Genomic DNA, 24,111 nt, shown 5'->3' with positions numbered 1-24,111 from the left:
CCCCCTCGAGACCCCGCCCCCGTGATTGGTCCCTATTCGACTTCAGGGTCGCGGCCACGCCCCCCGAGACCCTGACCTGGCCCAGGTCTCTTCAGGGACCCCGGTCCCGCCCCCAGCCCGCAGGTCCCGGAGCCCAGCCGACCCTGAGCATTCGCCCGGCCGCCTCCTGTGACGAAGATGCCACCGCTGTGCCGGCGTCCGGGCCGCCGCGTCCTTCTTCTCCTACTGGCCATGCTGCTGCCCTCGTCACCCCCGGCCCGCGCCCCCGCGCCCCCAGGCCCCGCCGCCGCCCTGCTCCAGGCTCTCGGGTTTCCCGACGTGCCCCGGGGCGCCCCCAAGTCCCGGCCCGTACCCCCTGTCATGTGGCGCCTGTTCCGCCGCCGGGACCACCAGGAGGCCAGGGCGGGCCCTCGGAGGACGCCCCTGGGGGCTACCCTGCGGCCTTGCCACGTGGAGGAGCTGGGGGTCGCCGGAAACATCGTGCGCCACGTCCCGGACCGCGGTGAGTGGAGTCTGCGCTGGGGGCGTGGGTCTGGGAGGCCGATACCCCGCTGGGCGCCCCGAGCCTGCCACGAGCCTCCAGCAGCGCGTGAGGAAGGCCGGAGTGCCCTGAGGGTCCCCACCCGCCCCGTCCAGCCCGCAAGCAACCTGGGCCTCTGAACTCCCTCAGATCCTCCGCGTGGACACCTGCTGGGACAGGGGATGGGGTTGGGGAGTGGTCCGAAGGCCAGGCTCCCTTGCACAGAGCAGGGCCCCTTGCTTACAGCTGAAGCCCTGCCCCCCACTCCATCCCACCCCTTCTGCCGCTTCACACCACTTGATGCCTTCCTGCAGATGCCACCCGCCCTAGCATCGCTTCCCCACTGGCCCCATGCGTTCGCTCATTCCCCCCCCCACCTCCCCACCCCCGCCTATGTCCCCAACGGCGGGCTGGCCGCCCTACACTGGTCGGGGCCTCTTTCTTGCAATTGATGCCCTGCCCCCACTCCATCTCCCTCACCCACCGCCGCTTCACACCATTTGACGCCTTCTAACAGATGGTGCGCCCCCCAGCTCCGGTCGCTCACCTTCCCCCGCTGTCCCCAACCGAGACCCCTTCGCAGGCCGGTCGGCACCGAGTGGGGACCCAGCGCCAGCCGAGCCCTCTCCCTTCCTCCCCAGGCGCGGCCGCCCGGCCCCCGAAGCCAGCCTCAGCTGCGGGACAGTGCCCTGAGTGGACCGTCGTCTTCGACCTGTCGGCCGTGGAGCCAGCCGAGCGCCCGAGCCAGGCCCGCCTGGAGCTGCGCTTCGCGGCTGCAGAGGCGACGGCGGGGACGGCGGGCGGCTGGGAACTGAGCGTGACGCCGGCGGGCGCGGGCCCCGGACAGGTGGTGCTCCGCCAGTCGGTGCCCGCCCTGGGAATGCCGGTGCGCGCCGAGCTGCTGGGCGCCGCCTGGGCCCGCAACGCCTCGGCGCCGCGCCGCCTCCGCCTGACGCTGACGATGCGTCCCCGGGCCCCCGCCGCCTGCGCGAGCCTGGCCGAGGCCTCGCTGCTGCTGGTGACCCTCGACCCGCGTCTGTGCCACCCCCTGGCCCGGCCGCGGCGCGAGGCCGAGCCCGCAGTGGGCGGCGGCCCCGGGGGCGCGTGTCGCGCGCGGCGGCTCTACGTGAGCTTCCGCGAGGTGGGCTGGCACCGCTGGGTCATCGCGCCACGCGGCTTCCTGGCCAACTACTGCCAGGGCAAGTGCGGGCTGCCCGCCGCGCTGTCCGAACCCGGCGGGACGCCCGCGCTCAACCACGCGGTGCTGCGCGCGCTCATGCACGCGGCCGCCCCTAGCGCCGCCGCCGGCCTGCCCTGCTGTGTGCCCGCGCGCCTGTCGCCCATCTCCGTGCTCTTCTTCGACAACAGCGACAACGTGGTACTGCGGCACTACGAAGACATGGTGGTGGATGAGTGTGGCTGCCGCTGACCGGGGGCGGGCGGGAGAGGGCAACAATAAACACTGCGTGGTCCGCTCTGCTGTCTCCTCGGGTCTTGTCACCTGGGAGTGGGGAGGGAAGCAGCTATGTCCATCACCATCGACCACCAGGATGGTGGATGGGGGTCCTACAGTGACGCTGCCGGCCCAGCCTTCCCAGAACCCATCTCTAGGGGGCCCAACATCTAATGTACACGGGCTCCAGGAGCTGACCCTGCGTAGGCCCAGCTTCCCCCACTCCCGTCCCTGCTGCACAGGTTCGGCCCATCTCAGCTTTGCCGTTTCTCCTTAATTCCGTTTTCCCCCATCCCCAAACAGGCAGAACCCCAAACCAAGTGCTCTGCCACCCCCTGTAGTTATCCAGCCCCAGTGTGAATGCAGAGCTGTTTATTAAGATTTTATTGGTGACAAAAGAAGTTAAAACAAATTGACCGAAAATCAAAAAGTTACATTGCCTTGGTACAGATGCTTCTTGATTTGGGGGACTGATAGCAACTGCTGCTAAGGTGGAGAAAAAAGCAAACAGCACAAAGCAGAGGCAAAGCATTCCAAGGAACAGAACAGGGTGGGTGGGTGTGTCACCCATGGGGACGGTGCACAAGGGGTCATAGCAAAAACCTATCCAAACTCTATGCAGCTACCAAAAGAAGTGGGAACCAAAAGCACTACAGCAATGGTAATAAATAAGAGGCCTTGCCAGAAGGAAGGTGGCCTGTGTGTCCCCCATCTCTCCCATGTACCGGCTAGAATCTGGAGGCTTTGGGATAAGGCACATGGGGAGGGGGATGCTGGGGGTCAGGGTCATCAGGGCCTGGATAGGGCCTGGCAGGGTTAGGGTTAGACAGTCCCCAACTAGGTCCCGCCAGGGAGGCTAATCCCATCACGGTGTGCGAAGAGCTGGGGGTGACTCCACCAGCAACAATAAATGCAAGTTGCAACCCAGACCCAGGCAGAGGCCCCTTGTACCACGTGATGTGACAACTCCTTCAAGCCCTTCGGCACAGAACCAACTTATTTCATAAACGTATTCCCTTTCCCCGCCAAAGTTAAAATGACCCCACCTCATCAAAACTGTGCCCACAGGTAGAAGGGCTCCAAACTAGTCAGGTAGGGTGGGGAACAAGAGGGGATGGGGCATTCAGTGAGCCTAACTGGCCACAGGGACGGTGGGAGCCTCCCTGGGGACGGGGACAGACCCTCCTGGCTGGTGCTTTCCACCAAATCCTCAGGAAGGACCCTGGGGAAGGAGCCACTGGCCAGGGAACAGCCACCTTCCTGCCCTCTGGCCTCACGAAGTCCTGCCCGAGGCCCCTCCTGCGGGGCCTAGTCCACGGCACACGGGAAGCGCTTTGCTTCTCGAAGTCCAGCAGAGACCACGGAGTCACCTGCCTGGCCCGGGACCGTGCTCCCTCACCGCCCTGACGTACAGGAAGAAGCTGCTGGAAGCTAAAACTGAAAAGAAAAAAAAAAAAAAAAAAAAAATCCTCCTCCCGTCACAGGTGTTGATCCTAATCTTGAGCTGTTTTGGCATGTTTAAACTTCGTTTCTGGAAGCTTCTCGCATCTCCCAGGTCCACCACTAAGATTTGAGAGACAAATTCAGGAAAGTATATTTTTCAGTACTCCTTTGAAAGAATCTTTAAAAAACAAACAGAAAAACACAAACCACCGTAATGAAAACCCTCCTAGAACACAGGCAGTGTGAGCGCGGCGATATCAGAGCCGGCATGGACAGAACCCACACTCTGAGGGGCTCTCCTGGCACGGCCGCCACCGCAAGGAGCCTGCTCAGCACAGAAACGCGTAGTTTTTCCTGCTAAAACGTAGTCCCCTTTCAATAAAAGAGAAAAAGAAAGAAAAGAACAGAGGAAAGGGCTACTCTGAGATGAGGGTCTTCCTCCCTCCGCCCTGGTCGCAGACCCAGGTGTGGACACAGCGGGCGAGCGCTGGGCTCCTCGGCGAGCGGGGCTGGCGGGGCGCGCTGGCGAGCGGTTCTCCGTGGCCGCCCCAGCTCCCGCTCTCCCTTCTCCTTCTCCTCGCCTGCCAGCAGTGGGCGCTCGCTCTGTCTCGGGCTCCTCTCTCCCTCGGGCTCCTCTCCCTCTCCTGTTGCTCACAGTGGTGCTTCAGTTTTAGCAGTGGAAAACAGGTATCCATTTATTTTTATTTTTTATTACCCAGAATAAGATGCTGATGGACTAAGCCACGTAGCTTAGCTCTTCCGCTGCCACCTGTTGGGGAGGGACGGAGGGCAAGAGGCTTCAGAGAAAGTGGGAGCCGAGGCAGCTCCCGGGCCTGGCCCGGAAGGCACGGACAAGGCTTTCTCCCCGACTCCACTTGGCACCTGCGTCCTCATGTGTTAAACGTGACCTCAGAGGCCGGCCGGGTACCCAGACCAATGACTTCCCACCCGGAGAGAAGGCAGCCGAGAGTTAAGGCTGCTGAGCCTGTGTTGTTCGACAGCGGTGCGCCCCTTCTCCCAGCATCACTGCATCCCACTTTTCCCTGCACACAGGAAGGGGCAGAGGGGCAAGCCCCAGGCCTATGCTTGCCCTGCCCAGCCTCGTTACAGATGGAGAACCATGAGGCAGGGCCCTCCTGGGCACCGAGAAGCACCCCCAGAGGTACCCGTGCACCTAGGAGCTGGGGCCCTTGCCAGCCTCATGACCTGCCTTATCAGGGCGAGGGGTGCGTCCACTTCCTGGCTGCCCACAAGGAGCAGCTCTAAGACTCCCTCTAGAGAGGACCGTGGCACAGATGGTGTGCATGAAGTTCACATCCCCCAGACACTAAGCAGAGGTGCAGGGGCCCAGAGTGACAGGTGACAGGATGCGCTGGCCCCTCGAGGACTTGAGACTCCCACATTTCCCAAATTTTCCTACAAGTCCAGATCCCAGCGTAGACCTCCTCCAGAGGCCAGCTTGCCTTCTAATACTGGGACAGCCCCGTCACTCCGCCGTGCTGGTACGCCCGCTCCCCCTGGTACGTGGAGTCTTGCGACAGCGCCACATCAATCTGTGACTTAAATTCATCTCCAAGGTAACTGTCCTGGAAGACAAGGTTGGAGAGATGAGCACCCAGTCGAAGGATGTGCACTCACCCTCTCAGCCTTGAGAACCTGTTCTGCATCCAGCACATCACCAGCCGCAGGGAATAATCCGGAAACGTATCCTCAAGCCTAAGCGGCAGGAAACCCACACTGGTTACCTCACCATTGGAGACATGCTACCCAGGACAGTATCGTGGATGGAATGTTCTAGACCTACAGTCCCCCTGCTAAGGTCTTTAGCGGTGAGTGTCATGGGGTCTGCATGTGTGAAGAGGGCTCCCTGGGCTGGTCTGACTTTTCTGTGGGTGTGAGATGTCTCAAGTTAAAGTGGCAGAGAGCTCACCTGGGACAGCTCAGGCTGGGAGAGGCCGGGCTGGCTCATCTGGGAGGGCTGGCTCATGGAGATGTAGCCCTGGGTCAGAGCGCCCTGTGAGAAGGGCTGTGATGCCACATCCTGGCTGGCCTGGCTATTGGGGAGGTTCGTCTGGCTGGGCCCAGGAAGCCCAAAGCGGTTCTTCTGGCGTCCCCCACGACCAGTCTTGCCTTTTGGGGTGCCCCGGCCTGAAAGACAGCCATCCAGGGTTCCTTGAAGGAGGTTCTGAGCCTCACAGACAAGCACTCCTGCTGAAAGCCCGGATGTGAACAAACTCCAAGGCCAAACTGCTTTTCCCCATGGGATGCCACTCGGTGCTCACCTGCGGCTGGCCCGTTAGCTTGTCCAAAATACCCCGGTGGCGGCATGGGCGGCATGACCAGGTTGAAGGGGATGGGAATGTTCATGGCAGCCACGTGGCTGGGGCCAGCACTGATCATGCCAATCTGGTCATGGGTCTGGAAGTACATGTTTGAGGGCCGGCCTACAAGACACAAGGTGAACGGCAGGCATCACACTGCATCCAGATGAGTCTGTTGCCTGCCCATAGCTGAAATGTCTGTTTGGTCCTGTCACTGCTTTGTCTGCCCCAGCGTTTCTTGGTGCGTCCCTAACAGCAAAGTCACTGATGCAGAATCTCACAACTCAAGCTCCTCCCCCTCCCTGCATCCAATAGCCTCCTTGAGGCTGGGGCCTGGGACAGCACCTTTTCTCCCAGGGGATTCTGAGAATCACTGGCCCGTGGGGATCTGAAAAACTGAAACCGCTCTGCATTTCTAATTTCTTAAAAAAACCCCTTTTATGGCAAATGCTATATTCATATTACATGCTACCACTGCCACCCTGCCACCCCCCAATCAAAAGAAAAAGCCCAAGCTTGATAGACCAGCAGATCTCACTGAAAGCAAAAGCCCCCAGGGCAACCTTGGGTGTAGTCAGACCCACGGTGGCATCAGGGATGAAGTATGGACCCAGGAAACCCCCAGCCACACAGGGACTCGTCAGATATGGCGATAAGAGATCTGTTGTTCTTCAAGAACACAATCCCTGGGACTTCCCTGGTGGTGCAGTGGTTAACACTCTGCACTCCCAGTGCAGGGGGCCCAGGTTCGATCCCAGGTCAGGGAACTAGATCCCACATGCATGCTGCAACTAAGGAGCCCACCTGCCGCAACCAAGACCCAGTGCAATCAAATAAAAGTAAATAAATAAATAAATAAATAAATATTTAAACAGACAAAAACAAAAAAACACGATCCCCTGTCTGAGTCCAGGGACAGGGAGAACACTGGGGCAGGGAAAGGGGCCTTGCCAATTTAATGTGGAAAAGGAGCAGCTGGGGTGTGCCTGCCCTCAGGGTGAATGGCAAGCACATGAGAGGTTTAAAAACGGCCAATGTGAAACTCGGGCAGGTGGCACAGAGTCATGGGTGAGGCAGTCACCCTCCATGGGGGCTGGTGCAGGGAAGGGTCTCAGGTGGCAGGGATCTGGGGGATGAATGGGAACCATCTACAGATTGGCTCAGGCAAGAGGAGTCGTCCCAGGCAGCAGGGTAAAGCTCAGCCTCAGTACATACAGAAGCCTCACACAGGAAAAGTGGGCACGCGCAACCCTGAGGTCTGACAGATGGAGTTGAAGCTTGGGGAAGCCATGAAACCTGAAATGAGGCAGTGGGTGTGACACCCCCACTGAGAAGGCGAGTGAAGGGCAGGCAAGGTGGGGTGCAAGCACAGGGGCAAACTGGCTGAGCTATTTGTTGAGAAACCGCTGTCCATTGAGCTGTATTGTTTTAAAAATATCTGGTTTTTAGAAATGGCCAAAGACCAATTATTTGATTTCTGACAAGGGAAGCTGAGAAAACTCTTGTCAGGCAGGCTTCTGTGGACCAAGGCTTGGGAGGCCACCCCAGGAGTAACAGGGCTGGAAGCTGTGGGCGTGGGAACGGTCAACAACTGTGGGGCCGGTCTGGTCCCCTGCAGAGACTCACCCTGGCTGCTCCGGTCATAGACCGATCCTGGGATGATGGCCTCCCGGGCATCATACATGGCTGTTGTCATGAAGCGGGCTCCCTGCAAAGGGTTTAGATAAGTGAGGAATTTATCATGTTGACACGAGGAAGAACTTCCAAAGATCTGGTGGCCTGGGAGGTGGCCAGGCTGCACCGAGGACTACCCCGAGGCTTGCCGGCTTTGGGCCTTGTGTGCTTTGGGCCTTGCCTGGCCCTCCTCGCCTGACCTGGTCTTTGTTGCCAAACATTTCTGTCTCTGGGCTTCAGCTCAAGCAGCATCCACTCCCTAGGCCCCCGGAGCACCTTGGGTTTGCCAAGTTCCCTAACTGCTTGGGTCTGACCCCTAGGTGCCACCCATGACGTAGCATCCCATGAGGTCCAAGGCCAGAAAGGCCTCAGAATAGCGGGGAGACCTGGCGTGGGGGGCTCTGTGGGGACAGACCAGCATGCATGGCTCCCGTTCACACGCTGACACTCTCGGTGCACCCTCAGCTCGCACTTGTCACGAGTCACACCTGCCATCGCTCACTGCTACGTGCCCAGAACACTGGCTTGGGGAGGACGGGGTTCCCAACAGGCTCCCCCCACCTCCCCGCCCCCTGCTCACGGCCAGCCCTCACCGGGTTGATGGTGTTGACCAGCTTCCTGGGCTTGCTGAACTGCATGAGGCTCTCCCGCAGGTTGTTCAGCGGCCCCTCCACCAGCACCTTCTGCTCCTTGTAGTAGTTCAGCAGGTGGTTCCAGAGCGGCTGCTTGGACAGGGCCTTTGGGTTGCCCACAATAATGACCCCATATCTGCAAGACGTGGGCACAAAGAGTGCCGTGCTTAGGGCTGCACAGTGAGCAGAGCACTATGCAGATTGGTCCAACGCAAGAGCAAACAAACTCAAAACCCAAGTCCAGAGTAAAAGGTGCCCAGGCAGGTCTCCTGGCACCCCGCCCACCACGCACCCCTCCTCTTGCCACACAGGAGCCTTGGGGGCCACCCTCGACCTCCCTGCCCAGACGCCTGCCCTGCCTGTGCCAGTGCCCGCCGTGAATGCTGGGGACAGGTGGGTAACTGCGAGCCGAGGTGACTCTCACTGGAGCCCACCCTGTAAGCTGCCGAGCCTACACTCGGCTTTATTTGAGGGCAGAGTTCCGTGGAGCCCAGATGTCAAAACACCTCTGTGGGCCGATGAGCTCAGAGATGAGTCTCCTTGTTCGCAACCATGAGTCAGCCTCCTGGGCACTATGTCGTAAGTGGCCCAGGCAGGCTCCATAGCGGCTTCGGGACCCCTGTTGGGCCGGGCATGTAACTCGAGGCCCAAGCTGAGCTGCTAATGGATGCTCACACTCAGCAAGCTGTGTTGGGACCACCCCCGCCCCCGCTGGCCACCAAACAAATGAAAACCAAGGTGCCCTCAGTGGGGAAGGAACCAACATGCGAAAGTGAGCCCAGCTTGGGGCTGGTACGATGGTGGCTGTTGTCCGGTGTCACGTGGGGGTAACACGGGGTCCACCTTGCCCTCTGGGTCCCTCAAATTTCAGAAAAGTTATATTCCAGAACTGAACAAGGCAAATTGGACTAAAACATTAGACTCATGGATTAAACAACTTGACAGGGACACTCCGCTGCTGGGATGGAATTTCCTTCGAGACTGAGGCCACAGAAACAAAGACAACTCATGAGTGAGACGTTCTTTCCGAATTGCTGCTGGGAGGCTTCTGACCGCTAGCACTGGTGAAGCCCCTCTACCATGCCCTGTGCCGCAGCCCAGGGTGCAGCTGGAGTACGAGAATTAACAGAAAGAGAACCAGGCACTGAGCAGCCTCTTGGGCCAACCCCTCCCAGTGCCTCAGAAGGACTCCTATGCAAGAGGAGCCACCAGCAAGGCCCAACAGGACTCAGTCCTCCGTACCGTGCTCTGGTCAAGGCCACATTAAGCCTCCTGGGGTCGTTTAAAAATCCAATGCCTTGGTGCTCATTCGCCCGCACACAGGAGAGGATGATGAAGTCCTTCTCGCGGCCCTGGAACGCATCCACGCTGGCGATCTCCACCTCCTGCAGGGGCAATGGTCATAGTCAGCCAATAGGCTTCCTTCAAGGACCCCTCAGCCTGGTGTTAAGATGCACCATCAAATCCCAGCGATGAGCCTGGGACCTGAAGCCTGCAGAGCCCCTAGGTGCTGGCCACCGGCTCACTGTGCCTCTGCTACAAGGTGGTCAAAGGTCAGTGCCTGGGGTAGGAGCCAGCAGACCGGACTGGGCGTGCGCACCTGGTAGAGCTTGGTGTGCAGGGAGCCACTGAACTGCATGTACTGCACCAGGTAGGAGCGCTGGCCCTCGTAGGGCGTGATGATGCCGATCTGGTCTGGCTTGGCGCCTGCCTTCAACAGCTTCGTGGTGATCTTCTCCACATTTGCAGCCTCCGTCCTAAGAAAATCAGGTTTTCACTTCCCAGGCTCCACCTGTGGGCTCCTGAGACCCCCCCACCCCCGCCCAAGGCTGGAGGCTGTGGGAGGCTCAGGGGCAGTTCCGCCTCCAGCACAACCCTGTGAAGGCCCTGCCCAGTGCAGCCACAGCTGGGCCGCCCATCCTTTACCAAGGGAGTCATGAGGGATAGAAAGGCTCACGTGTGGGCTTATGAAGGATCTGCTCAACATAAGAACATACGCTGAAAAGATGAGATTGGAAACAGGCTGTTGGTTTAAGTGTCTGAACAGAATAAGAATGAGGGGGACAAGGAAAAGTTTCACCACCACATTAAACAAAACCACAGGTTAGCAGTCACTGGACAAGCCGTCACTGAAGCCAAGAGACGCCACAGATGAGCCTCTGCTTACCTGTTTAGGTAGGAGGTGCCTGAGCTGGCAATCTCCTCTTGGCCCTGGGTCACGTAGAAGAACATTGGTTTATCCGGTTGGGGCCACTGGAAGTCAAACCCCTTCTTCACACGATCCGCTGTCATTGTAGAGGAGAAAAAAAAAGAGAGAATATCCTATCAGAGAAGAAAGTGTAGGCACTCTGGACTGAGCTAAGGTAGAGAGCTGAGTGGAGGCCATGCCATTCTGGGCAGGCACACGGCGGGGCAGGAAACTGCAGGCTCCAGGCAAAAGACCCAGGTCTGCTGGCCCGGGGCAGGCCACTGAGTACGTCCTCTGACCGAAACTCCCAGGAACACCTGGCACCGTGTCTGGGATGAAGCTGGCTCACTGGCTGAACAGATTTCACTGGTTAGTGCTTTCTGCAGTCTGTTTAAGAAACCTGTGTCTGCCCCAGGGTAACGAAGATATTCTATTTCCTTCCAGAATCTTTATGATGTACCTTAAGGGACTCATATGCCCTACAACTGGCTTTTAAGAATGACACTGTTGGGACTTCCCTGTTGGTCCAGCGGTTAAGACTTCACACTTCCTCAATGCAGGGGGTGCAGGTTTGATCCCTGGTTGGGGAACTAAGCTCCCACATGCCGCGTGGTGCGGTAAAAAAAAAAAAAAAGAATGACACTGTTGAGCTGACCCCATGTTGTCACACACCAGGGCTTGTGGACAGATGGGTCTGCCTCTGGACTCTATCCTGGGCACTGTGCCCAGTGTCTCTGCGACTGCAGCTTTACAGTAACTCCTGACATCTCCTTAGTACGAGCTGCCACCTTCATCAGGCTCTTCATGTTCGTCTTGGGTGCTTAGTCCTTACAATTTAAAAAAATCAGCTTGTCAAATCACACACCCCACCCACACCTTTGGGAATTCTGACTGGAGTTGTACCTAATCAACAGATTAGTGTAAGAAAACTGTTTTGCAGTTTTCTTTTGCATGAAAATAGCCTAACTGATGAAGGAAGCTTGACCCATGAGAACACGCTGTATGATCCCTTTTATGTCAAGCTGAAAATGAGGCAAAGCCTCAACCTTTCAAGCGAGGGCAGTGGCTGGCAAGCTTGGTGACCCGCTCACTGCTGGCAAACGTTTAACCACCTGCTGGGGGTAAGGCGAGGGCTAATCTACAGTGCTGGCCTATTTCTGTGGTGTAAACACTCCCGCCACCACTGATGTCAGCCTACCCCGAGTCCGTGGGTCTGGGCGGGCACCCGCACTGCCCTGGACAGGCGTCACTTCAAGGCTGCAAGGAGCTGGTCAGGTTGTGCTTTTAGATGCAGGTGCTAGTTACACAGGTGTGTTCACTTAGTGAAAACTCACTAAGCTGAACACTTAGGATCTGGGCACTTCTTTACACTTCAGTAGAGGGTTTAAAAAAATATACTCATGGGGTGCTATGTCCTGGGCACTGACGGTTCAACAGTGAACCACCACCACCAACCCCTGCCCTATGGAGCCGACGCCGTGGAGGTAGGTGGAACAAGGTGGGCGAGGGTGTGAATCAGGGTTACGTGGTGGCTTTCCCAACAAGTGTCAACTGCATCAGAGAATCACAAACGAGCTCCTCATGGCCAGGCCTTTTCTAGCCCCACCACCCAACAGACCAGCAGCATTCTAAGTGTCAAGACTGCATTGCACAGCAGCCGTGTGGCCCTCGCCAGGCACGCACACTTTCGGCCTCAGTCTCCTTACCTATAACGTGAGCTAAACAAGGCCGACGTGGTGGGCTGTTGGCATTAATGAGATACTAATTGGTTCTCAAATGAATGCTACTCTCTGAACCCCCTTACACTCTGGAAAGTTGAGTTCAAACAGCTATTGTTTTTGTGGATTACATCTACTGATATTTATTGTATTTTAAAACCCAGAAATCTAAAATATTTTAAAATTCATTTAAAGTAAACATATTAACTTACAAATATTTTTTAATGAAAAATAAATATTTTCCACTAAAATATATATTTAGTTATTTAGTGAATTTTCGCAACTCACTTCACTATCTGGCTTACTCTACTCCTGTTCCCAGTCTCCCATGAGCCCTTGCAGCATGTGAGGATGGTCATAGATGCACGTGGTTGGAAAAGGGAAGTGTGTTTTATGACCTTTCCTACTACTGTGGAATTCTGCCCCTGATTCTACAGGAAAGCCGGACGGGAGGTCACCCTGCAGGTCAGTGACGATGGCCTTTCTACCCTGCCCCGCACCTGCATGGCCTCTGACACCCCAGTGACTTGGGAGCACCCTTGCTGGCCATTGGAATGGCAAGTGCCTGCTCACCCCATCAGGCAGAGCTACCAGAGGCTGAGGCACCTGACATCTGTCACCACCAAAGATCTCATCAGAAAATCCACTCGGCATTGGGAAGACTTGATCAGCTCATGTTAGGGGACATGGGTTTTCCAAAATTCTAATTTTGGTGTGAATTCTCAGATTTTATCACTGGTGATGAATATTCTGAGTTATTTTCCTTGAAGCCACAGGCTCGCTTTGGTCACTTTTGGGAAAACGCCTGCTAAATACCCCAGTCTGTATAACCAGTGTGTGAGTCCTTCCTTCAAGCACCTCACACCCCTGCCAAGTTTCTTAGGAGAACGTCCTCTCCCATCACACACAGAATCACAAGAACGTGCACTCAGGGATTAGTGAACTCAGTACTCTTTGCTTGTGCACCCAGGATGGTGCCTGCCACAGGTGTGTGGTGGTGACGACACACAGCAGCCTGGTCGCACCACTGACTCATGCTGAGGCTTCTGCGCCATTAGTGCAAGTGTCAGCACAGCCAAAAGACGCACGATGTCTCAGTGTTACTACAGAAGTAGTCTGGCCTTGGTCATGCAGAGGTCTTTGAGACCCCCAGGGCCCGGACTTTGAGAACCACCGATAGAGGAAGCAGCGGGACGGGCAGTCAGCTCTGCCACCCCCTCGTGTGTGTGTTGTGTGTGACACGCCAATGGTGGGAATTCTCATATAGTAACTCTGAATTTTATGAGGACACGGGCTCCCCCTTGCCCACACCCAGAGAATGTCCCAGAGCGCACTCCAGAGTGCACGTTCTGTCCCACTGACCACTGCATCTCTCTGAGGCATCCCCTACCCACAAGCAGTCACCACATAAGGCCACTTAAGAAGGAAGTGACAGGAGGTATTGTCTCCCCAGGCCCCCCACTCTGGGCCGAGTATTACCTGCAGTGACACCATTCTGAAGAGAGCCCTCATAGAAGATGTTGGATGGGAAGGCACTGAGCGCAGGATGCATCCGATACTGGACCTGGAGGCGGATGGGACGGATGCCCAGCACCACCAGGCGCTCAAAGAGCGACTGGGACAGCCCGGCCTTGGCCGCCTTCTTGCACATCACCACGGGGCCCAGCTGGCAGTGGTCGCCCACGAGGATCAGCTGTGGTGAAAGGCCCACACAGGTAAGAAGCTCAAGCATGGAACAGCCTAGACGTCCACTCAGGGGACTAAGAGGGCCAGGGTCCATACAACCACCCAGCTATGTGAATTCAAGCGGCAAGATAAGGACTGAGGGTGGGAGAACCGCCCACCACATACATGAAACACACAAACTTGCACTCAGAACCCACACAAAGGCACTCTGTGCCAAGTCCACCCTTCGAAGACCCCCTCAAAGGGCCTGCTGTGCATCCCTCTGTGCCCTGGCAGGGCATCAAACAGCACCATAGGACACTTAAAAACAAACCCCCAGCACTAAGAATTACACAGAACTGGAACAAGAGAGAATGCACACCAATTTTCAAACAAGACTATAATGGATGGGCTGTGGCCCACCTGCTTGGCTCCAAGGACCACAGGGACCATGCACTCTGGCTCGGTGGCCTGAGTGCTCTCGTCGATTAAAATGGATCGGAACTGCATCTTGGCGAGCCTCGGGTCCCCGGCGCCCACACACGTGCAGCAGATGACATCTGCATTCTGGGGAAGAGAGTGCGCCAGGCATCAGGGCACCGGCACGGTCAATGTTCCCAGATCCCAAAAGCAGGCAGGACGGGACACAGACACCGTTCCGGTCTACACCCTCCTCAACAACTATGGAAATAAGTGGTCCCTCCCTGACCACATCTGCCCAGGGTGCAATGACCCTAACTTTCGAGATCCTAAGTGGTTGGGCTTCACGCCTAAGAAAGAGCTTGGTGCCTTGAGACAGCCTCTGAGGGGCAGCGCTAAGCCAGGGACACCATGCTCAGGCTGAGATCCACTTTTGGTTGGTTCATCAGCAAAGAGCAGGAGACGGCGCTCCAGACCTGCCCCCTGCCCCACCCTGGGTACGGACCAGGTTCCCAAGACCCCAGCAGCAGGGAGGCTGGCGGGGGGTGGAATCTACCTCAACAAGATGTCTCTGTGTGATCTCAGAGAAAGCATATGGAAGAGGGAATCAGAGTTCTCTCCTCAAATGCAAAAGAACAAACTAACTAAAGGTGCCATCGTGGACTTAACGTATCCAAACAGGTCCTTTGGCCCAAGTGAACAAGACAAACGCCCAAAGGCCCAGGCCAGTTCCCCCCGCAGCAGGGCGGTTGAGTTCACCATGAGCAGCTCCCTCTCGGCAGTGCGCTTCAGGGCCCGGTACCGCTTTTCGTCTGCAGACGACAGCTCGCCGGTTTCATCCTTCAGCTGCTGCAGCTTCTGGAGCTCCGGCATGCTGCAGACACAGGGGCACATGAGAGGGAGGTGTGTGCCGCCAGTGCCTGCCCAGGGGAGACACGCCTCGCTTAAGGCCGGCTACCTGACACCCACCTGTCCATGTTCCTGATCTGGTTGTGCAGGGCCAAGAACGACACCGGGGAGTCGATGGCCTCTCGGCTCTTGGCACAGAGCCGCACGACTTTCAGCCCAGTCTGGTGGATCTTCTCAGTCAGCTGATCCACGGCTATGTTGCTTGGAGCACAGACAAGCACGGGCCTTCAACACAATGTGAGCGAATGTCAGTGCTCGCTCAGAGAAAGTCTAATTAGCCAAGACTGTTGTTTTGATTCATAGGCAGTGGAGCCAGCTCAAGCTCTAAGACTAAAGCCAGGAGTGACACGATGCTGAAGGAGCTAAGAGCCAGGTGGTCTGGAGCTTCCTGATTTTCACTCTACTCACGCAACCCACCGCTAACACCCGAGTCCACCATCCTCACCTCCTGTTTGCACTGTAAAGTCTTTCAAAGCTCCAAGGTGCACGCAGGCACAACAAAACACAGGATGAATCTACCCACTACGGCCTTTAAAAGAATGGCAGGTTTGCTTGTTAAAAGCAACCACAATGGCCAGATCTAATATAAACGGCATAGGATACAGCATGCCAGACACCCTGGGCCCCAAAGCCTCCTGGAAGACGGGCCTCCCTCTCTCCCCAACTTGGGCTGTGCAGAGCCCTACCCATTGCCTTGCCGAGCCAGGTGGTAGACAATGGTGGCTGAGGTCACCGTCTTTCCTGTGCCCGGTGGGCCCTGGATCAGACTCAGTGGTCTCTGCAGCACAGTCTTCACGGCATAAACCTTCAGATACAAGTGGCCGTTAGGGGTGCAGACACGGTGGAGGGCCGCTCACCAGGCAGGCTCTGCAGTCCGGGACCCTCCTGCCCCCAGGGCGGGTGAGAACCTGAGAATGGTTGAGGTCAGGGAGCCCCTGTGCTGTGAAGCGCTTGGGCAGCTGGCACTTGATGATCACATCCTCCACCTCGTGGCCGAGCAGTTTGTGGTAGATGTAGCCCGACACGGAGGTCTCGTCCACAGCAAAGGTTTTCAACGCACTCTGCATCCTGAAAGGAAAGCTCCAGGTCAGTGGCACACACCACCGAGGAGCTGCTGTGCAGACGTGCCCCTCTGTGATAAGGAGGAGAAGCACGGAGACGCCGGAGGCAGCAGCCACGCCAAGGGCAGGTGACCGCAAAGTAGATGCAGGGAAGTAGAGGCTGGGAAAGAGGCAGACATACCTGTCGAATGAGGTTGACTTCCATACGAAATCCACCTGGAAGTTATGAGTCACCTCCACAGGTGCACCCACACTGCTCCGAAGCTCAATAGCGATCTCATCGCCATAATCTATGCCGCCGAGTTAAGTCTCATCCTGGTCAAAAGCCTTTCTGAGGAGCCCTCACTGTTCCTGAAGAGACAGACCCTCCTCTGCACCAAAGACAGCAAACGCAGCCAGAGACCCATGTTCTCAGTGACAGATTCTGCCCACCGTGTCCGGGGCCAGCGCAGCCAGCCGTGTCCTCCTCCTCGTGAGCCCTGGGGCAGCAGCCAGCACCCAGCATGGAGTAGCCAAGCCCAGGGCGCAGGTTCCAGGCCCTGATTGTGAATTTCCGCAGGGCCCTCAGGCACACAGCTCGGAGCACCCTGGCTTCTGTCTAAGCAGATCTCTTCATCAGTTTTCTATAAACGGTGCCCTCTCAGAGGACACCTGATGAAAGGGCATTCCAGCCACGGCTGTACACACCCTTCCCTCCACCTGAGGCCCCGAGGCTGCTCTCAGTGGTGACCCCCATGCAGGTCTCCTGTGCTCAGGACAAGCTCGTCAGAGACTTGGGCAGACAGTGCCTGTGCCAGCCCTTCTTTACACAAAGGATACTATCAGGGACCTTGATGACATGGCCGATCCCTTTCCATAGGGGCGCCAGGTCCCCTTTGTACCGCAGGCATATCTCATCCCCTTGCATGAGCCGCATGTCTTACAGGGAAAAGACAGCAAGAAAGTTATAGTTTTCACATGTGCCACAGACGCTACCATGAAGAGTTCAAATTAAGGGACACTTTACAAGGGTGAAACTAGGAATTTTATGCTACTTATGGTCACAAATATTTTAAAACTTAAAATCACCTCTTAACCAAATTATGACTAAATCCTCATTACCAGAGTCAGTCTTGGGCAAAGTGAAGTAGGCGATTCTCTTCTTGTTAAGGCCCAGGTCCCACCTGACCGTGATGTTATCTTGAGTCTGAGCACATAAAAAATAAGAGCCCTGTTAGCCTACAGACACAGACACAGGCCTGGACTCCTTGTGTCTGGGTTTCCACAGGTGTGTGCCCTATGGCGAGCAGCACTGGACAGCCTGAACCACCAACAAGGGCACATCCAAGAGAGAAGTCATTAGGACCCCGAAACCTGCACAGGACGACCAGGAGACCCCCACATGATGTCTGTTCTTGGAGGCGGCTTCTCTGTGGGCTGCGGAGGGAGAGAAGGAAGCCGATGGCCGAGGACACATCTCATGTGCCTCAGGGCTCCTGCTTCCTATGCACAGTCTCCGAGAGATGGCACAAGGAGTGTCCTCAGTGTGCTGCGGGCTCCTGAGGTCTGACTCTCACGGCTGTGGCAAAAGCTACCAACCCAACTGTAAGGAATTTCTGTTGGATTTAAAATCAGAAAACACCCAGGTGGGTGTCTGGCTTTGAGTGACGGGGCGTCTGCCCCCAGGCCTGTCCTCAATCCACGGTTCCGTCTCTCAGGGGCTGGGCCTCGGCCCACGTCAGCATTTGCAGTCTGCAGAGAAAACCACCGTCCCCAGACCTTAGGAGAGATGCTTTGTTAAAATGACCAGACCCTCCTGCACACACCACATCACCTGCGACTCTTTTAGTTTCTTATCGTAGTCAGCCTCCAGCTTGACCAGAGGACCGAATATGTTCTGGTACTGGTAGGCATCCTCATACCGCAGGAGGACATGCTGCGGCTCCTCATCCACTCCCGGCTTCTCAAGGTCCTCCAAGGTGGCAGAAGGATTTTCCTAGAGGACAAGAACGGCACCACGTTCTTCCCTGTTCTCACCTCTAAAATGAACTATATGCGAGCTCCCCAGTCAACAGAGGTACAGTCACACCATTTCTCAGAACGAGCTGATGTTGGGCTTATGCAGGGAAGGGCACCCGGTGGTCAGTGGTGTCCACCCCGTAATGAGAGCCCTCATATCAGGAAGTCCACGTGGCACACAGAGGTGGACACCCCAGGTACACAGCCCTGACACACCTATACCATCAGATGGCTGCATTCTCCAACAAAGGCCTAGCCCCTGACCTGGGAGAGATTATACTTCTTCCTGGCTGCCAGAAAGATTACTGGCTTCCTTCGCTGTGTAAACAGAAAGGAAGGCCCACCTCCCCATTTCCTCCTGATCCTATGCTGCACCAACAGGAGCAACGCACACTTCCTTGGCAGGGACAAAACAGTATGTGGGCTGTTTGGATACAAACAGGAACAGTGAAATAATTGTGGCAACTTGAAAATCAAGGTGGAAATGTTCCTTGCTGGACTGTCCTTCAAAAATATTTTGACTTGCACTTGAAGTGAAGATAAATTCACATCTTTGATTATATGGGTACCTAATTAAAATTTCTAGCCTAGTTACTAAAAATTTATCATAAAATATAAACAGCCAGAACCAGAGATGGGCTTCCCTGGAGAAACGGTCTGTGGGCGGGGCAGGAATCCCACGCGCCCCCAGCCTGGTGTGGCCCTGGCTCTGATGCATCACAGGCCCGACCAGGTTTTATAGAGTGCACCCACAGTCCTGTCTGTCTACTCAGGCCCCGCTCCTCCTGACATGTCCACACACAGTCACCAATGGCCAGTTCCCATCCACTTCGTTCCCACCACCTACCCCTGCCCTCAGCAAGAGAAAAATTCCAACAGCCGGAGCTTTCCTTTCCCAGAGGCCTGGAGGGAGGTACCCGTGGCGCCCTCGGTCCCACTTCCAGAAGGAGCTCGAGGGGCCACTCCAGGTAGAGGCTGCAGAGTCCCCCTCGAGCTCCTTCTGGAATCTGTTTCTGAGACACCACCCCCAGCTCCCCTCTCCACCACCCCCTACACTTGGTGCCGAGACAGATGTGCATTCCCAGCAGGCCCTCACCTTCCAGAGCTCCTCCAGCTTGTTGATCTGCTGGGCGGTGATCTGCCGCGCCCGCAGCTGCTCCTGCTCAGAAGGGATCTTGACCAGCCAGGAGAGGAAGCAACGGTCCTGGATCAGGGGCTGCCACTGTGAGCTGTCCCAGTTAATGTCCTTGAGGCTGCTCTGACTGGCACAGGGTTGCCTGCAGAAGCCCCGAGGGCAGGGAGAGCCCAGGTAAGGATGACCTCTAGCCCCCCAAAGGCTTACTGCCTTTAACCTCAAAGGGGTATTCCCTACCTTTTACTGTATGATCACATTACCTTTAAACTGTTAGCAATAAATTGCATCTCCCCGCACACTTGAGCTCTGAACTCTTAAAACTCAGAACAGACTTTGCTTTTACAGAATTGTTTTCATGATTTAACCAGAACACACCCCAAAAGGGTTATTTGACATTCCTAGCTCTCTAAAAAGCCCCAACCCCCGCAAACCTCCTTACACCTTGTCAGTCGGCAGAAACTATCTTAAAGCTCCATGGAGTCAGAAGCCATGGAGTGGCTGAGTCTTTGGGGAAGATGACTGGGGCTGAAAGGCAGTCCCCCAGGGAAATCACGGCCCTACCCTCACCTGCATAGCAGCACCACAACCGAGTCAGCCTTGGCAGGGATGAAGCCGAGGAGGAAGACGTTGCGGCAGCCACAGTTATAACACTCCAGAACCGTCTCCCCCAGGGGCCCATCCTTGTGCAGAGTCACCTCTTTGCATTTTGCCCTCACGAGGTGATTTACAATGTGGCTGAAACCAGGAAATGATAAATAGTTAACACCCAAAGTTTGGCTTTTCACCACTTCCAATTTTCGAGCTCCATTAAAAGTTCCGGTACCGTTCACGGTCCATTAGCAGGAGTGGTCACACCTCATCCATCTGGCATCCCGGGGGACCAGCCCGCCCCTGAACTGGCTCCCCACTGAGCACAAAAATCAATCCGACTTGAACCGTTTTTAAGGAAAACTTTCCTAACATGTTTCACACAGTTCCTGCTTTTTTCTCTCCCCCCCCAGTTCCTGCCTTCTTAAATCCAACTTATTGGACCTAAGTGAATCTAATGCTGGGGCCAAGGCTGCTGTCCTGGAGAGGCAGGAGGCTTGCCCCTTTCACTGCTCGTTGTAGTTTCTCTCCTGCTCCTTTCAAAGTCACTTCTCATGGCCCCTGTGCCTGCTTCCAGGAGCAACACCCCTCCTCATTTGCTTCAGGCCAGGAAACCTGATAACCAAATGTATTAGAAACCTGAGGACAGTAAAAAAATACCGAGTAGTGGGGCTCAGGGCTACTCTCCGGAAGCACAGCGCCAGCCCAGCCCTGAACGGTCTGAAAGCCCCGCCACCTCAGCTCTTTCCTTGCTGCGTCTGGCCAGGGCTCTGACGCCTTTCTCATTTCTGGGACACGGCTCACCTAAACCAGAGCCTGAGCGCCCCAGACACCGAACTCTACCCTCTGCCATGCCAGCCTCACTCAGGGCCCACGGGTGGTGCAGGGCTCTGCCTCAAGCCCTCCCAGCCCCCCCAGCGATCTGCAACCTGGCTGCAGGTTTGTTACACACTGAGCATGCCTGCCAAGCCTCCAGCCTTCCCTGCTGCCGCCCTCACATCACCTTGGGAAACCCCTCCTGCTGCAAGCTTTGGCTCAGATGCCAACATCCAAATCCTCTCTGGCCCCACGAAGACTGTCAGATTACCTAACTAATCATCACTGTTCTCCGTACCTCCAAAGCCACCCCCCCACCACCCCCCCTGGGCCTTCTACCAGGATCAGTGATTTCCTCTTGTCTTTTACAGGCCCACCTCACCCCATTGCACTGGTAGCTTCCTGAAGGCGAGTGGCTGTCCCATCACCTTCACTGTCTGACCTTGCACAGAACACACAATCTGGCTGGCCGAGTCTGTTTTCTTTTAGAGGCCCCCCGCTCACTTCCCTGATCTTGGCTCTGCTGACCGGAAGCTGGGGTTGCCAGCCAAGGCAAGTTTTATTTAACTGCTTTTCCTGCAGGAGAGGAACTAATGCGAACACGGTAACACTTATAATTACCCAGAACGTTCAGAAAATGGTATACCAGTCTCTTCTGGGTACCCTGAAGATGCTTTTCCCTTCAAATCTCTAAAAAACATCAGCTCCCTTTCTTGTCTCACTCAGAACCCCACAATTCACTTTACTAACTCCAAGGTGACACAAGATCTGACCATTCTGTGTCCTCAACCATGGCTGCCAAAGGCACAGGAAGGGTATGGGCTCTGTACAAATAAAGCTGCCTATGGAATTTTGTCACTTTATTTCTATAAAACATGAACCTCAGAGGAAAATGCTGCTTTCTTGCAGGCGACCTGGATCCCTGCCCCACGGAGACTCTGCTCTGCTTCCTTGTGGTTATGGAGTGAGTCGCTGCACATCACGGCAGCCTTGGAGGAGTCACCAGGACCAGACCCATGCCAGTGGTGGAAGCTGAGGAGTCTCACCACTCGAGCTTAGCCAAATGGACTCTCCCCCGGAATTCAAGCACCCTCACAATGCGGGTCTCACCCCAAACCCAAAACAAGGGACCTAGTCACAGCTGCTGCTGATCAACAGCAGGAAGGGAAGCCCAGAGCCGACGGTCAAGTGAACTTAATTTAATCTGATGATTCAGGATCTGGCCCATATTAGCCTCAGGACTGCTCTGATGAGCTAAGGCCAGAGGGAGCCTTCTCAGGAAGCGGCTCCCATGGATGCCCATTACTGTCTTGGGAACATCCTCCCCAGGCACCCAGTAATGAAGATGAACGGGCGTGCCAGGAGCTCATCTTGCAGAAAAATATAAATAAAAACTGGGAAAGAGAATTAAGCCAACCCTACTTGCATAATAAAAAGAACCACAGAGAATAAATCAAGGGTAAATACATTAAGGCATTCACACACCACCATCTGTTTCAAGTTAAACCAGTCACAGAGGAGGGAAAAAACCAGGTTTGTTAGCGTGATTTTATATTGTGCTTCGCTTCAACATTTCCATAATTTACACACAAATCTGAGCACAGCACTGATTAAAGACACATGCGCGGTTTGATTATCTACCTGCCAGAAGTATTTCCACGTCCATTACAGAACCACTTCTTGCTGGTATTACAGTAAACCACGCAAGCAGGATCGTGTATTCCGCAGTAACTAAAAAAGTCAAAACATCAACAGTTAAAGCTAGAAGACCACTCTCTGGTTTTAATTTGGCAGGATGTAAAATTCTTTCCTCTTACAACATTTTTAAGTTTTTCATTAAACACATACTCAAACCCAAAGATCCCACTAACAAAATCCAATCAGTTAACTGCAGAGGCTTCCTGACCCTGTGAACGCAGGGAAGGGTTTAGGGGTGCTGTGGAGACTCCTCAGACAGCAGCAAAGCCCCTTCCAGGGTGAGGTGGGGGGGGGGGGTGAGAGCAGTGCAAGGTGCCAGGTGAGCCCAACAATGGAGTCCTAAAACCCCCAAGGTAACCTAGTCACTCCCCTTGGCCTCAAGTTTCGGGAACCGTGACTTATAAGCAGGGAAATCAGCATCCCTAGCCCTGGGCACACAGAAGGTAAGCTGAGACCACGCTGCGTTCACAGTGCCTCCCATGCTCCAGCAGAGGGCGCCGTGCTCCTGGCAACACTCAGCTCAACCCAGCAGCGGAGGGTCCTGGGGTACAGACTGAGCTCAGCTCGCAAGGAACACCTAGGGAGAGCCCCCTAGCCTCCCTTTTCTGAAAATCAACACACCAAAAACAAAAATATTGGCTCTCCACAGAGTTCTGTATGTGGATGAAGCCAAGACTCAAGTCTCAAACGAGAATGTCCTCTGGCCAATAACCTTCCCTGCAACACCTCACGCCAGGGGGCTCTCCCTCCTCCACTCCCCGGGGACGGCAGGAGTGCGAGGGGTTGTGCAGACTTTAACGACCTGCAGCTTCACCAGGACCACTTCACAGGCATATTTGGTACATAACAGGAACACAAACACATATGTAACATGTACTGTAAATGAGAGTGAACAAAGAGCCAACAAAGTAAAAAAGTGTGCCCATCAAGCAGGGAAGAGAGCAGCCCTCTGTCCCGTGATGGGTGCAGACCTCAGAGGGGCAGTGTGCCCAAGGGGCAGGCAGAGCTGAGTAGAGGCCCAGGCCCACTGCCCTGCCTGGCGGGGTGCCCTGAGCAAGATCATTTCACCTATTTTGGTCTCAATTTCCTCATGTGCGTGTAACAAAAAAGCAAGAGTAAGTCCAAACACAAGGGGTGGGTCCTCCTCTAGATGAGAATTCCAAATTTGGTCAACACACAGGTCTATCCACTGACTACTCACTTCCAATTTTTCAAGAATCTTCAATGCAACAAGGAGGCAGATGTTTTAAAGAAGCCTACAGTAATCTCTTTGTAAGAGAAATCTTAGCTGCTCTATTCACCCTCCAAATGCTCACCCGATGTGATGAGTTCTTTCTGATAAGTGAGTGGGCAGGTACTGGGTAACAACCCAAGGGCCTGAGGAAGGCAGAGCAGGGGAACCTTTCCCCCTCCAGCTGGGAGAATCAGGGATGACAGAGGGTGCTGATCCCATTCGCCTGCCCAGTAATAGGGACTTATGTGTGTACAAAGGCTTGAGCAACCTCCTTATTCCCAAGGACAGTGTTTCCAAGTGTCACAGTCCATGGTCTTAGAGGGGCCGCTGTAAAGTTAGCAAATGCATATAGAATGTGGATGCTCTGGGAGGCGAGTCCTCTCCTCCGCTGAAGGTGCTCACCTGCAGGCATGTATGGGGAGATCCTTTGTGTAATAGGTATCTTCCTCATCTTCTTCGAAGTTCAACTCGGCCAACAACTGGCTAGTCTTGGCCACGCTGTCATCCACGGCCCCGTTCTGCAGGATGCCCTCAGGTCCACCGACCTATGGCAGAAGGCAGCGTCACCATGAAAGACTGCAGCTTCCAGGCCTCAGCCCAGGCACGTCACTTCTCCCCATATGAGCAGTCATGGCAAC

The 24,111-nt window shown here is 55.4% G+C and overlaps 2 protein-coding genes across 5 annotated transcripts in view; one reads left to right on the top strand and one right to left on the bottom strand.

The window, feature by feature from the left end:
- The first annotated feature begins 87 nt into the window (after nucleotides 1-87).
- GDF1 (growth differentiation factor 1) lies at nucleotides 88-1,995 on the top strand. The gene is made up of 2 exons (XM_067032521.1): nucleotides 88-502; nucleotides 1,162-1,995. Exons 1-2 carry the CDS (start codon nucleotides 178-180, stop codon nucleotides 1,947-1,949), a joined length of 1,113 nt encoding a protein of 370 aa, XP_066888622.1. The 5' UTR covers nucleotides 88-177; the 3' UTR covers nucleotides 1,950-1,995.
- A 347-nt stretch (nucleotides 1,996-2,342) lies between these two features.
- The window catches only part of UPF1 (UPF1 RNA helicase and ATPase), a 36,125-nt gene continuing 14,356 nt past the window's right edge, over nucleotides 2,343-24,111 (bottom strand). The window contains exons 2-24 of one of the 4 annotated variants that reach the window (XM_059060761.2): nucleotides 23,876-24,018; nucleotides 22,183-22,272; nucleotides 19,705-19,872; nucleotides 19,099-19,279; nucleotides 17,818-17,979; nucleotides 17,106-17,190; nucleotides 16,824-16,922; nucleotides 16,186-16,294; nucleotides 15,852-16,011; nucleotides 15,630-15,748; nucleotides 15,004-15,168; nucleotides 14,794-14,908; nucleotides 14,038-14,181; nucleotides 13,429-13,642; nucleotides 10,211-10,328; nucleotides 9,644-9,800; nucleotides 9,286-9,428; nucleotides 8,005-8,179; nucleotides 7,364-7,445; nucleotides 5,699-5,860; nucleotides 5,347-5,564; nucleotides 4,880-5,002; nucleotides 2,343-4,185 (exon numbers count right to left, since the gene is read on the bottom strand). In XM_059060761.2, the coding sequence (XP_058916744.1) occupies nucleotides 4,883-5,002; nucleotides 5,347-5,564; nucleotides 5,699-5,860; nucleotides 7,364-7,445; nucleotides 8,005-8,179; nucleotides 9,286-9,428; nucleotides 9,644-9,800; nucleotides 10,211-10,328; nucleotides 13,429-13,642; nucleotides 14,038-14,181; nucleotides 14,794-14,908; nucleotides 15,004-15,168; nucleotides 15,630-15,748; nucleotides 15,852-16,011; nucleotides 16,186-16,294; nucleotides 16,824-16,922; nucleotides 17,106-17,190; nucleotides 17,818-17,979; nucleotides 19,099-19,279; nucleotides 19,705-19,872; nucleotides 22,183-22,272; nucleotides 23,876-24,018 (3,129 nt within the window). In that variant the 3' untranslated portion in view covers nucleotides 2,343-4,185; nucleotides 4,880-4,882. Of the gene's footprint in view, nucleotides 5,003-5,346; nucleotides 5,565-5,698; nucleotides 5,861-7,363; nucleotides 7,446-8,004; nucleotides 8,180-9,285; nucleotides 9,429-9,643; nucleotides 9,801-10,210; nucleotides 10,329-13,428; nucleotides 13,643-14,037; nucleotides 14,182-14,793; nucleotides 14,909-15,003; nucleotides 15,169-15,629; nucleotides 15,749-15,851; nucleotides 16,012-16,185; nucleotides 16,295-16,823; nucleotides 16,923-17,072; nucleotides 17,191-17,817; nucleotides 17,980-19,098; nucleotides 19,280-19,704; nucleotides 19,873-22,182; nucleotides 22,273-23,875; nucleotides 24,019-24,111 lie in introns of all 4 variants that reach the window. The other 3 variants (XM_059060759.2, XM_059060760.2, XM_067032520.1) reach the window with 3 other exon arrangements.

The sequence above is a fragment of the Kogia breviceps genome, chromosome 4 (genome assembly GCF_026419965.1).
Source record: "Kogia breviceps isolate mKogBre1 chromosome 4, mKogBre1 haplotype 1, whole genome shotgun sequence".
In the NCBI taxonomy this organism is placed as follows: Eukaryota; Metazoa; Chordata; class Mammalia; order Artiodactyla; family Physeteridae; genus Kogia; species Kogia breviceps.
Note: the sequence above shows the minus strand (reverse complement) of the source record. Positions and strands in the feature narration are given on the sequence as shown.